The sequence below is a fragment of the Lissotriton vulgaris genome, chromosome 5 (genome assembly GCF_964263255.1).
Source record: "Lissotriton vulgaris chromosome 5, aLisVul1.2, whole genome shotgun sequence".
Classification (NCBI taxonomy): Eukaryota; Metazoa; Chordata; class Amphibia; order Caudata; family Salamandridae; genus Lissotriton; species Lissotriton vulgaris.
Window position 1 is genome coordinate 74,527,179 of NC_141693.1, and position 19,203 is coordinate 74,546,381.

The window sequence follows — 19,203 nt, forward strand, 5'->3', positions numbered from 1 at the left end:
AGAACAGAGACTACATGAGTAATTTCAGAGAGAGTGATATCTGTTTCTAAAGACATAAAATCAGTATTATGAGATGGAGGTTGGTCAATTGATTGGAAGAAAGTAGAGAGATTGGTTAAAGGTGGTAGGGATTCGGGAGTGTATATAAAAGGAAATAAATTTGTTTAAAATATAATTATCTTTGATTAAAGAAATACCCGCAGAATTTCGTATAGACTCAATCTTAGTTCGATCACATCGTATTTTCAAATGATTTGCTAATAATTTCCCCGTTTTATTTTGACCTCCATAATAACATGCACCGCTCTTTAAAAGATATGAAGAAGCAGTTTCAGTGGAAGCTTTATTAAATTTGAATTTTGCTTCAATAAGATTTTTTAAAGAAGATTCTGTGTCTGAGTGGTAATACGTATACTCAAGTTGTTTGATCTCAGCGAGTAATTGGGAAGTTTGGGCTTCAAAAGATTTCTTTTTTTGAGAAACAAAATGTATAATAAAACCCCTAGCAGCGGCTTTAAAGGAGTCCCAGATCATAACAGGAGTAGAATCTGGAGAAGAGTTGAGGGGAAAGAATTCGGAAGCAAAGGAGTAGAATTGGCTTGAGAATTTTGGATCAGATAATAAGGAATTATTGAAACGCCATCTTCTTGGATGAGAAGTAAAGAGTAACAAATCAAAATCAACAAAAACTGGAGCTTGACTCGAAATTAAAATGGATCCAATCTCGGAGTGGGAAACCTGTTGAGACAAGGATTTACTAAAGAAGAGATAATCTATTCGAGATTGTGAGTGATAAGAGAGGGAATAAAAGCTGTATTCTCGGGTGTCAGGGTTACAAAGTCTCCAAATATCAACTAGGGATTTACAGCTTATGGTAGAAGTAAATTGGGAATGCATCTTAGTGTTGGAAAATCTAACTGAAGAACGTCTGTCCAAAATGGGGTCAAAGGCCTGGTTACAATCGCCACCAAAAATAATATACTCATCTTCAAGCAAAAGGAGTTTCTCAGAAATATAAGTCCAAAAAACATTATCCACTGTAACTGGAGCATAGACGTTGAAAAGGACTAAAGGTATTTGATTTAAGAGTAGCCTGACTATGAACCAACGACCTTCTGAATCACACTATTGATGGTTGACTGACACCTGGTATTTTTTATGACATAGAATAGAGACTCAATTTTTCTTACCTAAAGCTTGGGAAGAAAAAACATTACCTATCCAACACCGCTTCAATTTAGATGCTTCAGCATCAGATAAGTGCGTTTCTTGAATTAGTGCTATGTCAGTCTTCAATTTAGCTAAATGGGATAATACCCGTTGCCTTTTTATAGGATTGTTTAATACTTTAACATTCCATGTAACTACTCTAAAAGTAACCAATCAAAATCAATGTGAACGGTTAGTATGCAAACAATGAGTATACAAAAAACATTAACGATATAAAATAGAATGAAAATATAACCAATTGACTGTAACATGAACATTTGTTATGCAAGTACTAAGAAAACTAAGTTCATTACATAAAAAAGTAAAGAATAGGATGATAAAGAGTGAAACAAAAGAAAATCCAGATTGAGAAAAAGATAGAGAAATGAAAAAACTATCACCAAGTATGAAAAAGAAAAAGGAAAAAAGAAGAAGAGAGGAAAAAGAGAAGAAGAGAGGAAGGGTCAGTAACTCTTCATGTGGGCTGAACCAGGACCTTTTCTGAGCTCTTTTCACTGTTCTTCTTGGATAGGCCCTCGTTAACAGACGAGTACATAGATCATCGGATTCGGCCATGTAAGCTACATTGTGACATACCTTACCTGATAACACACAGACTCCTGCTCTGAGCCAGTCTGACATAACCCACCTGTTAACACACAGGCCCCTGCTCTAAGCTACAGTGTGACATACCTCACACAGGCTCCTGATCTAAGCTACAGTGTGACACACCTTGTGTGATCTTAACTCAAAATGCGTATCCTTCCTTCTAGAGAGTAATGATTAAGGAGAAAGGGGAAAGGAGTGCCTATACTTCCACCGCATTCAGGGGTGGGAAGAGAAAAATCCTCTTTTTATATACAACCCTGACCTACTCTATTAGTGGCATGCTTCATCATTGGATTCACCCTAACTCCTAAAGGTCAGGGTGGGCTCAACCATGTTCTAGGGAGCACTTTCGAGAAGTCTTGATTTTATTGTTTGTGTTTTTTTAACATTTAATAAAAACTGCCAAACGGAGAGAAGACCGGAGCAATCTGTGTTGTGAGGGGTCTCACAGTTTCCTTGAGCAGTTCTCACAGTGAGCTGTGCCAAAGCATTCAAAGGAGAATCAACATTGTGTCGTTGGCGCCTGACATCTGAACTGGCCTTTGAAGACCCACCATCAATGATCACTGATCCATCCTGTACAGCCGCAGCTGCCAATTACAACCATTCGCTGAAGACTCGACTTTGAAGTTGAAACTTCTTTCATCGAGCATCTGTGTGCAACTGGCCTGGAAGGCCACAGCTGTCAAAGACAATTGGCGCCATTAATGCCTGATAAACTGAATATCGCTAGCAGTCCTTGACTTAAATGAGACTGCCCTGGAGCTCCTGCACAAGTGAAGCCGCTACTACAGGAACAGATACTCCTAGCACGCCACCACCGAGTAGGTATCACAGCAGCAAAATCTGCAGTCTTCAATATAGTTTTTGCCCGTGTGAACACTTTGAGGCAAAAGCCATTGAACTGATATGCACAGCAGCCAGTTGGGTAACCCAGAGTTGGTGCTTTATTAAAGCCTATTCCCATATAACGCACGCGACTCTGGGGATCATACAGTGCAACCCTGTAATTATACCTTTATTGAGCAGGGTAGTATTTTTTGTCGAGAGCTTAAAATATTATCTTTCTTACTATAAATAAGTACTGGGCTGACTTAACAAAATTGTGTCTGTTGGTTGATTTTTGAGTTTTGAGTGCTTGCTCCACCCTCTACCTCCATCAGAAACATTTGACTGCTCGACCTTGCTATCCTGAGAGTCAAGTTCAGAAAGACTTGTCCTTTTCCCATTTCAGAGCCATAATAGGACGGACCTCCAGACACCAGAGGCAAACGACCTCAACTAACATGATCATTAGCTCTTCTCTGACCTGTGTCCCTCCTCCCCTGATCGTGGTCTGGCCGTGTTCAAACTGAGTCTGGTGCACAGAGCTACGATCTGGTGCACAGTGTTTTACAGCAATGAACGGGTACTCAGCCATCAATAGTATCAGGAGTTATAGCGGCAAGTAAGGTAACAACCACTAAAGAATGAAGGGTGTACATTAGGAAAAACACTTCACTAAATGTGTGAGAGAGTTTATCAGATACCATGAATTTTCTTATGGTAATGACACCCTTGTTAACTGGCGAAACATTTTGTGGAATACCGACACAACGTTGCTCAACTGCAATTCACGGTTCTTGAAAATGTATTGAACACAGAGGGTGTTAACCCCAAGAACAAACTACTCCAGAGAGAGAACGTTTGGATTCGATATTTGTGCACGATGCAACCCACTGGTTTGAACGATAGAATGGAATTTCTTTGTTATTTATGATTCTCTCCCGATCATATTATGGTTCTTTTCCAGCTGTTTCCAAATTATGTGTTTCTTATTGCTTGTTAATTATAATTTGTAATTCACAATCACACCTACAATGGTGGACAAGGGACAAGAAGCCTTATCAACTTGATAACCATTATCTGTTCGGTAGTTGTCGACTTTCGACAACAAACACACTATCATTTCACACTGTTTCATTCTGGCCTCCGGGTCCATTTACACTATCGTCCTTCTTTTAATTTTTTGTCTCAATACCCCGTGAAACTTTATTAATCTTTTCATAGTTAAACACTCGCATTTGACATGCATTTAACTTTGACACTGTTACAAGATGGCCACCGTAAACACCAGTACGATAGTCCGCCTTCTATCTTTATCAAACAATAGGGAAGCGCGCATATCGCGTTCTATTTAAACTTCCCTTCGGCACATACGCGTGAACTATCAGCCGTGCAAACAGTTACCAATCCCATCTTGAGCAAGCTTCGAGTAAGTATTGACTCCGTTTTTTCAACCTGACAGGACACTGGCGTTTTATTATGTGTTGGGTTAAACTGCACTAAACTCGTTGCTTTAATTATCGACACACACCCGTGCACTTTTTTCCTGAACGCTATCACCAGATTTGGTTACACACTCAGTCACATGAATGCACTGACACATAACGTTTTACTCGATAACCTGAACACCAACTTTTGGAACACCTCGCATTGGTACAGATCTCAGCACATTACACGATGTTGAAATTGATGTCTGAATGGTTTCAGTTTTTGATCACGTACACTGTAATATTTTTTGTATGACCAGTGAATTCAACCAGTAGATCTAGTATTGTCTGTTTTGAATTATTATGATTTAGGATATTTAGAGATGTCCCTGATAATCATTCTGATTATTTACTTTGTTTACAGAGATTTCCCCTGACAAAGGGCTAATATGGCCCGAAATGCATTGGGAATGATGATGAAGCATTTTGCATATATTCATTGATTTATTTTGGAATTCATTTCTTTTGTACAAATGGAAAATACAATTTGACAAAAAGAAAACCGCCATGAAGTAAAAACTTTAATGAACTTAACCTGGTGTCAACAAACTTTATTATACCATTGGGTAACCAACACGCGGTGCGCAGGGGGACAACTCCTATTGGGATTTGCGATCACTTATTTGCCTTCAACGCTCTGTGGTTCAGAGAGCGAAGCCCCAGCCTGCACGCGACAAACTTTCACCTTTTCAAATTCTACTTGATTTTGTGGTGCGTGTCCTACCTCCTTTTTTGTGACCCTTGTTAACTTTATCATTATGAACACCATTGTTGAACTCTTAAATATTGCAACCAATAGGAGTGTTAGTGACGTGAGAAATGTGCTCCACTGCTGAAAGGGTTCCACGTTACAGGCCTGCCTTTTCTGCCATCCCGAGGCAGGCTGTGGGCGCTAGTTATCCTGGGACATTCCAATCAGCTGTGGCCTATACCTGTAAGAGTGGTCTAATGAAGTCATCAAATGTAACAGGTCAAACTATGGCCGATTAATTTGATTGTTGCAGGAAAACCTTGCAATGAGGCCTTAGCAGAAAGTCAGAGGTTGAAGCTGAGCTGTACACATGTAATTTCCAGAATTAGAAATGCATATGTCCTGAAGAAGGGAATGTACACATCCCGAAACATGCTAAGACTAGAGGGCATTTGAACTAAATGAACTATTTGTGGGTTAAAGTTCATCTACACAATGTTGGAACTTCTATGCTCGCTTTATTACTTAGATGAACTCTTGGGCGTTCTGTGGTTTGATGATGTATATACAATACCGCAGCATGAATGTGTTGCTAAAACCTTTGTTTAGGATGGGCCTTATACCAGTCTGGCTCAGTCCGATGGATGGACAGATAGGTAACTCCAGATCCATGCATGCACACCCCCACAGCGGTACACACTCATATAGATGCACACATTAATTTACAGACTCACACAAAAATCTTTCATAAACTCACAGATGGGTATCTTCAGGCCATGCATGCACAGACTCACAGTGGCTGACACCCATGCATATATATACACGCACACACAGATGCATATAAAATCTCACAGATGTATAACTCCAGGCTTATGCATACATAAACTCACACATGCAAATGCCACCAGACCTTGTGATGTGAAACCCACAAATAAGCATTCACATTAGTATGTACAAACTCACAGCCAATAAATCCAGACTGAAGCATACACAACCATCAAACACACATGCACATAGATAAGCACATGTATTTGCATTCTCTGTGCCTCAGAATTTATATATGCAGACATACACAAGCAGTAATCTAAGCACCATAAACAGACACAACAAAGAGATGTGCAGACATACATGCACTCCCAAAGATAACTCCAGGGCCATCCATACATCCAGACACGTATACCTAAACTTGAACATACACACACACACATATGCGCACACACATGCGGGTACATACTTAGTCAATCAATCAATCAATCAATCAAAAAGCTTACTTCGATCATGACAGTAACAGTCATAAAAGCATAAAAATATACAATAACAATAAAATTACATAATAAAATTCAGAGATTGATACAGCACTAAAACTGCAGGTTCATATAACATTAACATTTTTACACTTTAAAAAGGTATGTACAGAGTTAATATTCCACTTCCCTTCATTAACCCCTCCCCTGCTGATGACGGAACCGCTCCGTCATCAGCTGCGGTGGCGCTGTGCTGATGACGGAGCGGTTCCGTCATGGCCCGGCCGCCGCGCCTGCGCGGCGCTGATTTCGCGCCTGCGCGGCGCTTTCTATTAAGCGGGGCGGGCCATGACGGAACCGCTCCGTCAAGAGCACAGCTCAACCGCGGCTGGTGACGGAGTGGTTCTGTCACCAGTATGCGGCCGCCGCGCGGCCGCCCGCCCTGTTAGCGCTGCGGAGGAATAGCCGCCGCAGCGAAAGGGTTAAAAATACCCTACGAAACCTCAAATATACTTTTCCTTTACTGAAGGATCTTTTTCAAGAACTTTGCCACCCTCCAGGCCACATGCTCATTCTCTAATAGTTATAGATAATAAGAGCTGGGTGGCATTGCCTGAGGCCTTGCTGTTTTAAAAGTACCAATAACCAAACTTTTCTCAGCTCCGAATACAGCTTACAGAAAAGAAATAGGTGGATAGTAGATTGCTCGGAGTAGGTATCGCAGGGGCATGGGGGAAGGGGTCTTGACAAGACATTCATTTTAGGTATGGTCTCTAATCTATGAATGGTGCCCAATCTAAATCTTATCAGCAGCTGCCTATCAAAGCCTCTATGTACAAATCGTATATATGGTTCCATGCCCAAGCAGGTGAGCCTTATCTGGTGTTGCATAACAGTGGATTTAGAGACTTCGCCTGCTGCTCTTAATGAGCCCAACAGTTCAAGGCCCTCTTTCTTCATTGCTTTTCTAGAAATCCGGGACATAAAACTGGGGTTTGTGAAAAAGTCTGGGTGTCCAAGGTCATTCATGAAACAGCGGACGAACCTGTCCCAAAGGATCTTTAAAGCCCCCTCCAGCCTAATGCTATCACTCAGGATCTCTCTATTTAGGAGGTTGTTCATTGGCCCATATCCTGTGCCGAAGAAGTATTGGCTCCAATTTAATGAGGTCCGCTACATAAGGAAGACCTAACTCCTCATCAAAACACACAAGATGATGGACGGAATGTTGCACAATGGTAAAACATTCACCCCCAGTCACAGATCTGGGTTTAATCCATCGTTATTTTGCTCACCCAGCTACCGTTAAAAACGAATTCGGTTTTTAAATATGAGAGCTTTGTTGCTATTTTGCACAATGTATTTCTACTGTTGATTTTTAAAAAAACGATTTGGTTTTTTTTTTAACTAAGAGGGAATACATTTTATTCTGTGTTGCACTCATTTGCACTTACTGGCTAGAGGCTTCCTCGGTCCGCCTTGGCTTTGCCGATTGATGCGGAGGGAAGACCTCACCTTGCCTCACTTCCGGTATTTCTGTTCCGGCGGAGATAGCGCTCCAGGCACCAGCCGTGACTATTTAGAGGCTTGCTGGGCTGAGCGAGCTGCGGTTGTACACTGTTGGCGAGCATTGAAATCGAGGGCTAAAGCTGATTTAAAAGCCACCTTCTATCGTAGCTACCCTGCTCCTTGCATATGCTCGTACTGTGGGCCTGTGTTTTCCAGGCACCAGCCGCGACTAAGGCAAGCCCGTCTGCGCCCATCCGCGCCAGGACCAGGCCTAGGGCCTGTCATGCTGCCAATTTTGGCCAAGGGCATACCACTCTACGCCCTTACAGTCGAGCTGCTCTCCTTTCCTTAAACCCGGGCTCGCATGCCGAGCAGAAACGCTGTAACTTGGCATCAGATATTGTCTGGGCCTGCCTGGATTGTAACTTTAACATCCCTCCTCTGCAGTCGGATCCTCTCGTAAAAGAACTGCATACGCCGACCATTTGGGCTGCCCTGATTAATGCACGCTCGATGGTGAAACATGCCGGTAACATCTACGAGCTCATAACAGACCACAATTTCGATATTCTGTTTATCACTGAAACCTGGCTCAGGGAGTCCTGTGCACCGGGGGTCAAGCTGGCAGTCCCTCGTGGCTATCACCTAGCTCGGGCTAATCGTTGCACGGGAAGAGGTGGTGGCACTGCTGTGGTGTTCAGGGAATCTTGGGCTTTTGTCTGTAAAAAATCCATGAGCATCCAGGAGGGAGAAGCTTTGGATTTTTCCTTTATTCTGACCCCCCACTTTACGTTAGGGGGAACGTTGATCTATCACCCACCTGGGCCGACTGGATCATTTTTAAATTCCTTGGGTGAGTCGCTGGCAGAACGAATTCTCCGCTTCGCTAAATCTCTCCTTCTTGGAGACTTTAACATCCCTTTATGGGACGTACAGCCGTATGTTCCCTTGTCAACCTTTCCTTGGAAACAGGGACTGTTCCATCTAAGTGGAAACAAGCTGTGGTGTCCCCGATTATTAAAAAGCCCACCCTGGACCCTTCCAAGCCTGAAAGCTACCGCCCCATTTCGCTGTTACCCTGGCCAGCCAAGATCACGGAGGCCCACGTCAACCTGGCCCTGTCTGAACATCTGACTCGGACCAAGGCCCTCGACCCCACACAAAACGGATTCCGTGCTGGGCACAGTACGGAAACTGCGTTACTTGTGATGGTGGAACATCTCCGGGCAAAGTTGGATGCTGGTCAAACGGCGGCGCTTATTTTGTTAGATCTTAGCGCCGCCTTTGATACGGTAGATCACAGCATCCTCCTACGCCGGCTCGAGGAGACTGGCATTGGCGGTCAGGTGCTGCAATGGTTCCGCTCCTTTTTAGATGACCGCTCCTTCTGTGTTGCCATCCCTCCCTTCAAGTCCAACTACCAGCCACTGGCCATGGGGGTTCCGCAAGGGTCCTCGCTGAGTCCCACGTTATTCAATCTTTACGTGAGACCGCTGGCTGATGTCGCTAGGCAGTGGGGCCTTACCTTGGTCTCATATGCCGACGACACTCAGCTGGCGGTTACTCTCAGCGGGGATGCGGAGATTGAGGCCCCTAGGTTTCAGTCTGGACTGAAGGCGGTGGCTAGCTGGCTGACAGGCAATTGCCTCCAGCTAAACGCCACTAAAACAGAGGTGATGGTCGTCGGGAAGGGAGTGGAGCTGTGGGGTGACCACTGGTGGCCCTCAGAGTTGGGACCTACTCCGATCCCGGTACCGGAAGTGAAAAATCTGGGGGTATGGCTGGATGCGGGCCTCTCTTTTGTAGGCCATACTAAAAGAACCGCGGCTTGTTGTTTCGGTCTCCTGAGAGGCTTGAGACCAGTTCTCAAGTTCTTTGACGCCCCGACCAGGCAGTTGGTGATCCAGGCTACTATCATCTCCCGCCTGGATTACGCCAGCTCTCTCCTGGCTGGGGCCAACCAGGCCGAATTAACCCGCTTACAACGGGTTCAGAATGCTGCGGCAAGGGCGATTGTGGGCTTGCCCAGATTCTGCTCAGTGACAGGTGTCCTTCGCTCCCTACACTGGCTTCCGGTTAGGAAGCGCATCCTCTTCAAGGTTTTGTGCTTTGCTCTTAAAATCTTGAGAGGTACAGGCCCGGAAATCCTGTCGAGCTGTCTGTCTTTTTATGTCCCTGCCCGTAGCCTTCGCTCTCAGGGTCTGGCCCTTGCGGTGGTTCCCAGATTCAGGCTTAGCCGTATGGGAGGCCGCTCGTTTAAGGTAATAGCTGCGTCAGCATGGAACTCCTTGCCTGTTGAAATCCGCTTGCTGGAGGACCTTCTGACCTTTCGGAGGGCTATAAAAACCTTCCTGTTTTAGCTGTCCCTTAGTTTTGTTCTTAGCCTGGTGTTGTGTTACGTGCCACCTTGCCTCTGCGCCAGGACGCTCCTTGGCTGGAGTATCTGTGCGCACAATAAATAATCGTAACATAACATAACATAACATAGATTCCCCAAGGGCTCCGGACACACTGGCCCTTTTGGATCTCTTGAATGTAACACAGCTGACCCAGTGGGTTATCCAACCCACCCACTTACATGGCCACACGTTAGATCTGGTGTGCTCTAACTTTGTACTAGACATGAGCGATCCTTGGCCAGTATCCTGGTCAAACCATGCCGTGATTATTTTCTCCTGGGCTATGGGCAAGCCGTTACGCCAATCTCCTCTCTCCTCGGGGGCTCTAGCCCAAAAAATTAGTATTCCTGGACTTGCCCAGGCCTTATCTCACTGGCAGGTAACCCCTGCCCACGATCTGGAAGGGCAAGTTGACCAATTTAACATCTGGGTCAGCAATGGGGTCAAATCCATCTTCAAACCCGTGTCAAGAACCCATCAACGGGAGATGCCCTCTCAACCATGGTACTCTCCTCTGCTGAAAGATCTGAAGTGGAATTGTAAGAAGTCCGAATGACTTTGGAGGGTGGCATATTGTCCGCTAGCCAAAGCTAACCTCCGCGCTTCTCAGAGAATATACTACACTGCGGTAAAAAAAGCAAAAAGTGAGTACTACACGTCCAGAATCATGAAGGCCGATAACAATGGCAAGGAGATCTTTGCCATTGTCCAAAGTTTCATGTCCCCCCGAGCGGAGCAAAAGATCATCCCTGTCTCAGCAGGCTGGTGTGAGGAGCTCCCATCCTTCTTCATCAATAAGATTAAACTTATTGAAGAGGGTCTAGCACTGTTCACCGCCCCACCTCACCTATCCCCTGACTGCACATCCTGCCCTTCCCCTAGCAGGCACCTATCCCAGTTTGATATGGCAGAATTACCTGATATTCTGACCATCCTAAAATCTCTAAAATCCGGTTCACCCTCTGATCCTTGCCCTGCCAGGGTTCTGGCTGGAGTGGCGGACACTATAGGCACCGAAGTCACAAGCCTGGTTAATACGTAGCTGCAATCAGCCACGGTGCCTAGACAATGGAAGCAAGCTAAGCTCCTTCCACTACTAAAGAAACCCTCGGCAGATCCACTCATAACAGCCAACTATCGACCCATCTCACTGCTACCAGCGCTGGCCAAAGTCCGTGAGAAGGTTGTCTTCCCCCAATTGAACGCTTTTGTAAAAGACTCGGAGGCGCTTCACCCAGCGCAGTCTGGCGTCAGATCATCTTTTAGTACTGAGACGGCTCTGGTCGAGGTGACTTAGTCAATCAAGGATTGCCTGGACAGGGGCGGCAGAGCGGCTCTGATTTTATTAGATCTCTCTGCCGCCTTTGATACGGTACCCCACCAACTTCTCCTAGCGCGCCTATCATCTATTGGCCTATCTGGGGCCGTGTGGTCTTGGCTGCAATCCTTTCTCAGCTCCTGCACCCAGCAAGTCTGGATTCCTCCCTACTCGTCCTCAGCCAGAGAAGTTCAGACAGAAGTCCCTCAGGGCTCTACATGACCCCCCTGATCTTCCTGGCCGAAGAGCTGGGCACCAAGATTATGGCCTATGCCGACGACACCGAGCTGCTTTTTATCTGGGAAAACTCGAACTTAGAAGTAGATGTGGCGCAAAAATGTCTGGCCGCCGTATTCACCTGGCTTGCCCAAGCCAAACTTAAATGTAACGAGGGAAAGTCGGAAATTATCCTCTATGGCCAATTCCCCGCTCAGTTTACCGAAGCATTGTGGCCCTCTGATTTTCCCCGCCCTCTCTCCAAAGGTGGCCTAGCCAAGAATCTAGGCATCTGGTTTAGGGAAGATCTAAGGTTTTCAGAGCACATAAAAAGACTCTCGGGCATCTGCTTTGGGACCCTCAAGTCCTTCGGCCGTTTTTTTCCCCTGCTTGCCCAACAGGCCAAGGAGATGGTTGCCCGAGCACTCATTTTGTCTCGCCAGGACTATGCCACCGCACTCTATCTGGGCATACCAGCATTCCTGGTCCAGAATGCTGCGGCGAGACTCCTCTTGGGCATCTCTAAACGAACTAGCATAAGAGCACAAATGTCCTCACTGCACTGGTTGTCAGTGGCACAGAGGATTCAATTTAAGGCCCTGGTCTAAACCCACAGAGCCCTACATGACTCAGGCCCTTCTTACATTAGGAAGAGAGTGGCCTTCTATATTCCTCGACGACCTTTAAGATCGGCGGCCCACCGTCTGATGGTAATTTCCGTCTCGCCAGGTTGGGCGGCCAATCTTTTTCTGTAAAAACAGCCATTCTTTGGAATGCCCTACCTCCAGTCTTACGCCACACTCAGGATATAAGCTGTTTTAAAAAACTTCTCAAAACCCACCTCTTTGGCCAGGCCTATCAATTCATTTCTCTCGCGCGCTATAAATACCAATATAACATAACATATAACCCCAGTTCAGACATGGCCATATGCAAATCGGCCTTGACCCTGTGCCTCATGGGAACAGTCCAGCCCGAACTGCCAAGCCAGGTCTTCCCTGGACCGGAATCAAGCATACTAGGACCGTTTTCTGGCTATCAGCCGTCTTCAGCCAGGATAGCTTGACTCCAGTGGCTTAGTGAGCACAGGACCCACGTCTGGGCATACCCTTCCCACATAGGGTGAACAGCAAAACACACAAGATGATGGACGGAATGTTGCACAATGGCAAAACATTCACCCCCAGTCACAGATCTGGGTTTAATCCATTGTTATTTTGCTCACCAAGCCACCCCAGTTCAGACATGGCCATATGCAAATCAGCCTTGACCCTGTGTCTGGTGGGAACAGTCCAGCCCGAACTACCAAGCCATGTCTTCCCAGGAACGGAATCGAGCATCCTAGGACCGGTTTCTGGCTATCAGCCGTCTTCAGCCAAGGTAGCTTTACTCCAGTGGCGTAGTGAGCACAGGACCCACATCTGGACATACCCTTCCCACTTAGGGTGAACAGCAAAAAACTCCTCATGGCACACAAAGGAGGACGTGCGGCAGGGGACTAAGAGGATGTACTGCAGGAAAGTATTTTCCACCAATTGTAGGGGAAGGGCGTTGGCAAAACCCTTCACTCCTGCCCCATACATTGCAGCTGAGATACATTGTGCCTTATAGATTTGCAGAAGTTCCCCAGGCGGCTTCCTGCCCAACTTCTTCACGAAGGTAGCAAGGGCACTTGTTGATCTGCTTAATATACGTTTTTTCATAGCAATGGTGCGTGTCCATGTGTCATTCTGATTGAAAAGGATGCCAAGATACGTATAAGTTCTGGTTGACGCTAGCTTCCTGCCATCCATACATATGTCCCTGCCCATCTCCCTCCGAGCCCCTATGCCACAGCTCATGACAAAGGTATTTGAAATGTTAATACTTAAACCCAAATCGAGCATAAAGATATTAAAACTATCTAAGACCCTTTGCCAACTGTTTCGAGTGTGCGCCAATAAAACGGTGTCGTCCGCATAAAGAAGAGCAGGTATAGGCCGCCCACCAGCATGCGGAAAATCTTAACCTCTCTTTAGCATTGCATCAGCCATCCCATTAATGCACAGATTAAAAAGGAATGGTGCCAGGACACAGCCCTGCCTGACCCCCCTTTTATGGGGAAAAGTTCCATGCACTTTCCATCTACCCCATAGCGAACACTGGCAGAAGCTCCATCATATAGTCGCTGCAAAAAAGCAATAATATTAGGGTCCACCCCTAAGCCTGCGAGGATCTCCCATAACCTCACATGTATTACCGAATCAAAAGCTGCCGTAAGCTCAACGAAGACTAAATACAGTCTTTCCTTTTTGGCTCTTGTATATTTCTCTATGATGATAGCCAGGTTTAAACTCTGTTCTATAGTGCTGAGCCCTTCCCGGAAACCGTACTGTAAATCTGACAGTACCTGGTTTTCTTCCACCCAGTCCTGCAAGCGGTCCGGGACAACTTGTCCTGCCGCCTTCACCATTGAATCAAGGAGGAAAATCGGTCTCTAACATCCGGGATCTTGGCGGTTCTCCTTTTTAAAGATCGGGATAATAATGGACTCCACCCTGGTCTTTGGAAAATGTAGTACGGGTACTAGCATTAACAAATTGAGTTATTAGGGGATCCATAAAAGTGTATTAAATTTGAATAAGTCAACCAGCACCCAGTCGGGACCGGGGGCCTCGCCCCCCTGGCTCCGGGCAAGGGCTCTGTCTACTTCGTCCAACATTATTTGCAGCTTGCCTTGATTACATTGCACAGTATAAGCACCCAGGGATTGCTGGTCAGGAAGGACAGATCCATTATACACTTTAGAAAAGTGACTGACCCAGACGTTTTCCGGTATCGCAATCTCGATAGAAGGGCCTTCCCCCCCAAACAAAGGAAGGGCCATAAGCACCTTACAGAAGGCCATAGAGTCATTCCGTTGGGCTGCAGAGTGAAGAGAATCCCAAGCTTCGTCCCTCTGTGTTCGTTTTCTCTCAGCAATGACCCTGTTATATTCTGTTCTTGCCTGCCTTACCCGCATGGAAGATCTGGGTTGCTTGTGCAACTCGGCTTTCAATTTCAAGTGTGCTTTAGTGCAGGCGTTATTAAACCAACTTAAAGTTTTAGGCTTATTATGGCATTGTTCCTAAGCTCGTTAGTTATTTCGAGGAAGGAGTGCACTATGCCGTCTGATGAGGAAAGCTCACTCAGGCAGGTATCAACAGCAGGTTTGCATTTCAAGATGAGCTGTTTCATCAATGCCTCAGGGTCCACTTTGGACCATCGCAGGGAATAGACATTTATTTTTTTCAAGTCTAGGCTACCTATAACCTGGTTAGTTGGTTGCTTCCTCTTGAACCTTGAGGCAGGCAAATTTAACTTTAAACAGAGCGGGTAGTGATCGCTCAGGGAAATATCCCTATACTAAAGGAGAGCAACCTAGGTGCAAGCGTGCATGAGGCTAACATGAAATCAATAGTGGATGCAAGACCTCTACTGATAAAGGTAGAAGACATAGCCTGGGTAAAAGATCATTCACAAATCCCAAGTCATACCGAAACAGAAGTTCATTAAAAAGTTCTCCAGCCTTTGTATGAGAAAAATTAGTATTAAACTCCCCCTCATTATTATGGAGTCTGCATGTTCTAAAATCAGCTGATTTACACAATGAACAATTAAAATCCCCCCATTCTCACAGTCAGAGAATGCCACACCTGTGCACACATACTCTAACACACATCATGTAAGTATGTAAGTACTACCTTAAGGTCAGAAGAGTAATTCTTGCTTTTTTTTATTTTAGGATGAGGCTTTGGCCATGTTCAGCCAAGACTGTAGGGCGACTCATCAGCCTCTGTGTGTCTTGAACTTTAAGAGGCCAGACAAAGACATGGGCACAGACATATACAGAGACAGCACTCACTGCAGCCACTCACCCTCATGGTTTTATATTGTTCCTTGTCCTTGACTTTAGACTCCAGAGTATATTCTTCCTCTCTCTTGAGAAGACGCCGCCACGCTTGAAGTTTAACCTGCAGGGATCGGAGTGCAATAAATAAGTGTAGCTCTGTAGAGTGAATCTTACTTTCAAAAAAGAGTCCCTACAGTGCCTGCCACATGTGCCCAGACTGCAGGCACCACTCATACATTAATAATGTAAGTTCAGCCACACAGATCCAGATTGTAAGTACCAGTTGAACAAATCACAGTGCCACGGAGAACGACACAGACAGTGATGTCACCTTGTTGGCCGGTTCTTGCCTAGGAGGACCTAAAACCGGAATTCCTGCTCCAAGGAAACTAGCTTTATCACTGGCACTTACTCCTAATTGACTTTTGCACACTTTATCTACCTAAAGTATGTAAACATTTAGACTAGGCACTATGTAAAAGAAGAAACTTTGTCCTGGAGACTTTATGAAATATTCCAGAACGCAACAGAACCAAACTAAAATATCTAGGCTAACAAGTGTTGTAAGTGCAATAACCATGTATGCTGCCCATATACCAATAATATCACAGAAACATTTTGGGACTCAAAGCATGAACATGGTACAATATCTGTGAATATCTGAATTATTGCTAATGAATGCATACTGTGCAGCAATTTAACCTAGTTTCCACCTTGGACATGGTTCACACCCTTCATCACACACATCCTGGAAGTCCTCATCCCAAAATTAGATGTTTCCACTCATAGATCACGTATTACGAACAGGAGGGGGGAGCTTGCAGTCATACACAAGATATTCTGATCTTCACTCTTAGTAACTCTACCATACCCAGCTCCTTCAAACTCCTCTCCTTACCAATTCCCTCTATCAATCTCCAAAATAGCATCCTTTTAATGGATCTACAGACCACCCAGACCAAACAAGCACTTCATAGAAGAAATCTCAAACATCATGACCTCTGCCTCCATCTAACACAGCCATCTCTCATTCCTCTGACGCATCCACTTCCACCTCCCTGCAACTCCAACACAAATCATGAAAGAAGCCTTGTACATATTTCACAACATACTGAAAATAAAACAACTGCTCAGCATCCCAACACAAAGACAACACGCCAGACCACACTATCGGCGTCTCCAAGTTCCCGCTACAAGACACCTATAGCTCTCGACTGGATGGACCATCTTTCCATCCTCAACTGGACCAACCACCTTACCACCCCTATCACCATCGCATATACTACACTTGAGTATCAGGACTACCGAAAAGAGGAAAAATAACCTTCCACTCCAACAAAATATTATTCTGTAAACAATTCAAAAACATGCCTAAACACTTAAGCCCACCAAAGATGCCAGAGCGTAATGACAACAAACGTGCCATGAGAAAACAAGAGAAGTTCAAACACCCTACTAAAACCACTAACTCTAACTGCAGCTCCTTCATCATTGCAGCTAAATCCTTTTACTACAAAACCACTATCAGTGAGCATCGAGGCAACCAACGGAAGCGAAGCCCTCTCCCAGCTCTCAAATATTGAATCAATCCTCTCCCAGAACCCACAGTCCCTGCATCATTTGAAAAAATGCAATGCAATCCTCCTATTCTTCACCAAGATCAACAAATCAGATGCAACATTATCCCTTCCACACTCCCTTTTCTTCCAACCATCTCCCCATGTTCTCACCATCAAATAGAATTTCGTCAATCCAGTATCGCACATGTATCATTCCAATATCCTGAACTCTCTGTAGGCAACCTCCTAAGAAGACGAGGCACTTTCTTCATTCATCATCAAACTGCTCCAAGGAGAGGCATTATACAACATCTTCCTGAGCCAAGGAACACTTTCATGCAGTCTTAAGTTCTTTCTTTTTTTTTTTTTTATTTAAAAGTACTTTATTGATTTTCCATAAGAAAGATACATAGAGTAATACTGTTGCAGGGTTAGCACATCCATATCTATACTACTATTATAAAGTAAGAAGTGGGACCCTTTGAGGCGGGTAAACTCGGGAACCAGAGCGCCAATCCAAACACCCAATACATCATTGGAATTGGCAGGGTCTGCAGTGACATAGGCTATATAACCCCCCAAAAATGCGTTCTTTAAAAAATATACCTTAGAAAAAAAAGTAGTCCCTTGGAAGTAGCGCCGGCCGTTGGGTGCGCTAACGTGCTGACATCATGCGAGGAGGAGCGGCGGACAGCAGTGGGGAGGGAAAAGTAACGCGGCGTTCAGCGGGAGGAGCGGAACCTACAACCGGTTCACTGAAGTACGGAGCCGTGGGGAGGAAAACAAATTCGTGGCCCCCGAGGATGACGCGAGGTAAGGGAGTTCCTGCTACCTGGAAGCGTCATTGCCCCCGGGAGGTCTGTAACTGTGGGGTTTTAAAGGACGGACAAAATGTGTAGTAGGGAGGTCTCTAACTGGTCTAAAACCAAGCCTGCGTCTTTTACTAACTACGATGCCAGTAACATAACTAATACCACAAGGTGGCGCCTGGTGATAATTCTGTAATGTCTTCGGTGTCCCAGAAGTACACATTTTGTTTGACTTTGAAGGTCCTCTCCGATATGGGGCTGGCGTTTATTGCCTCGGCCATGCAACATCTTCTTAATTCCCTGATTAGTTACTGCTCTGTTAATTGCGGTCTGTTCACAACGCTGTGGTTCGAGCCTTCTTACGAACTTGACCCGAAGGTATCAGAGCGAACTCGAGCCGAAGGCATCATGAGCACCAGTTGCGTTACAACTTGACACAATTCATTAAAAAAAAATTTTTTTAAGAAACGGGTAGATTAAGTGATTGATTTGCCCAGAATCACAGGATGTTTAAGCCTCCCGCCAAGCTCGAATTGGTTTCCCAGCTTCAAAGTCGGCCACACTAGCCGGGTCAAAGTCTTCTAGGCACCCACGCAGGTCAACTCAACCCTCTCCAGCCAAGGATTATTGCGTGAACCTTTTCAATTCAGTAAAGCTCCCTCATGCTCAAAAGTTAAGTTCAAGAAGTCAAATGTCGGACCAAAGATAGAAAGGCAACGTGTTGTACTATTGTAGAGCCTTTTGTGTTAGAAATGTGAACTTATCTTACAAAATCACAGGGGAGCCGCTGTAGCTGCCAACGGACAGAGAACCGTGAGAACAAGATGACCCAAGCTGCCCTGTCTGGAATTAAATGCGCCACAAGGCGTAAGCAGGCCCGTCATATGGAAGAGAAAGCTATGCCTGGAAATAGGTATCTGTCACAGTATGCAAAGCGTCAAACACATCTCTGGAATTATTTGCTGCAAAAACAAAATTTTTGAGAACGTGCCATGTATCATTGCCGTTCACCGTGAGTGACTCACACCCGTAAATATGCCGCTTTCGTTAAACAGTGGCAGCTTGAAGCTTCCAGAATCACATGTGGAAGAGAAACGAGGTCAGGGCTGCTGCTGGTGAGAAAGATCTGTCATGAGTCAGAAAGCTCGAAATTCTTTTAGCTGACAAATGCCCTGAGACACAAGTGTCAAAAACTGGAGGGCTCAGTGAGTGTTATGTGCTGGGATATGAACTTGTGAACCACAAATCACAAAGGGAAAGAAACATCTCTCAGAAAAATGTTCTAGAATTTATGAGTATATTCTGTGTAAATACACAATATAGAAATTATGTAAGCAAATGGCCATTAGAGCTATCGCCCCCCGCCCTGCCCCACACCATGTCGAAAATGGCAGTGGTACTGGAACAATTGTCAGAGTGGGGTACGGTCATCAATGTTACGGTACAATACAAAAAGC

The 19,203-nt window shown here is 45.2% G+C and overlaps 1 protein-coding gene across 1 annotated transcript in view; it reads right to left on the reverse strand.

The window, feature by feature from the left end:
• LOC147710225 (E3 ubiquitin-protein ligase TRIM39-like) overlaps nucleotides 1-19,203 on the reverse strand; it is a 272,894-nt gene that overhangs the window by 174,500 nt on the left and 79,191 nt on the right. Inside the window, exon 2 of the mRNA XM_086919954.1 lies at nucleotides 15,404-15,499. Coding sequence (XP_086776080.1) covers nucleotides 15,404-15,499 — 96 coding nt within the window. The remainder of the gene's footprint in view (nucleotides 1-15,403; nucleotides 15,500-19,203) is intronic.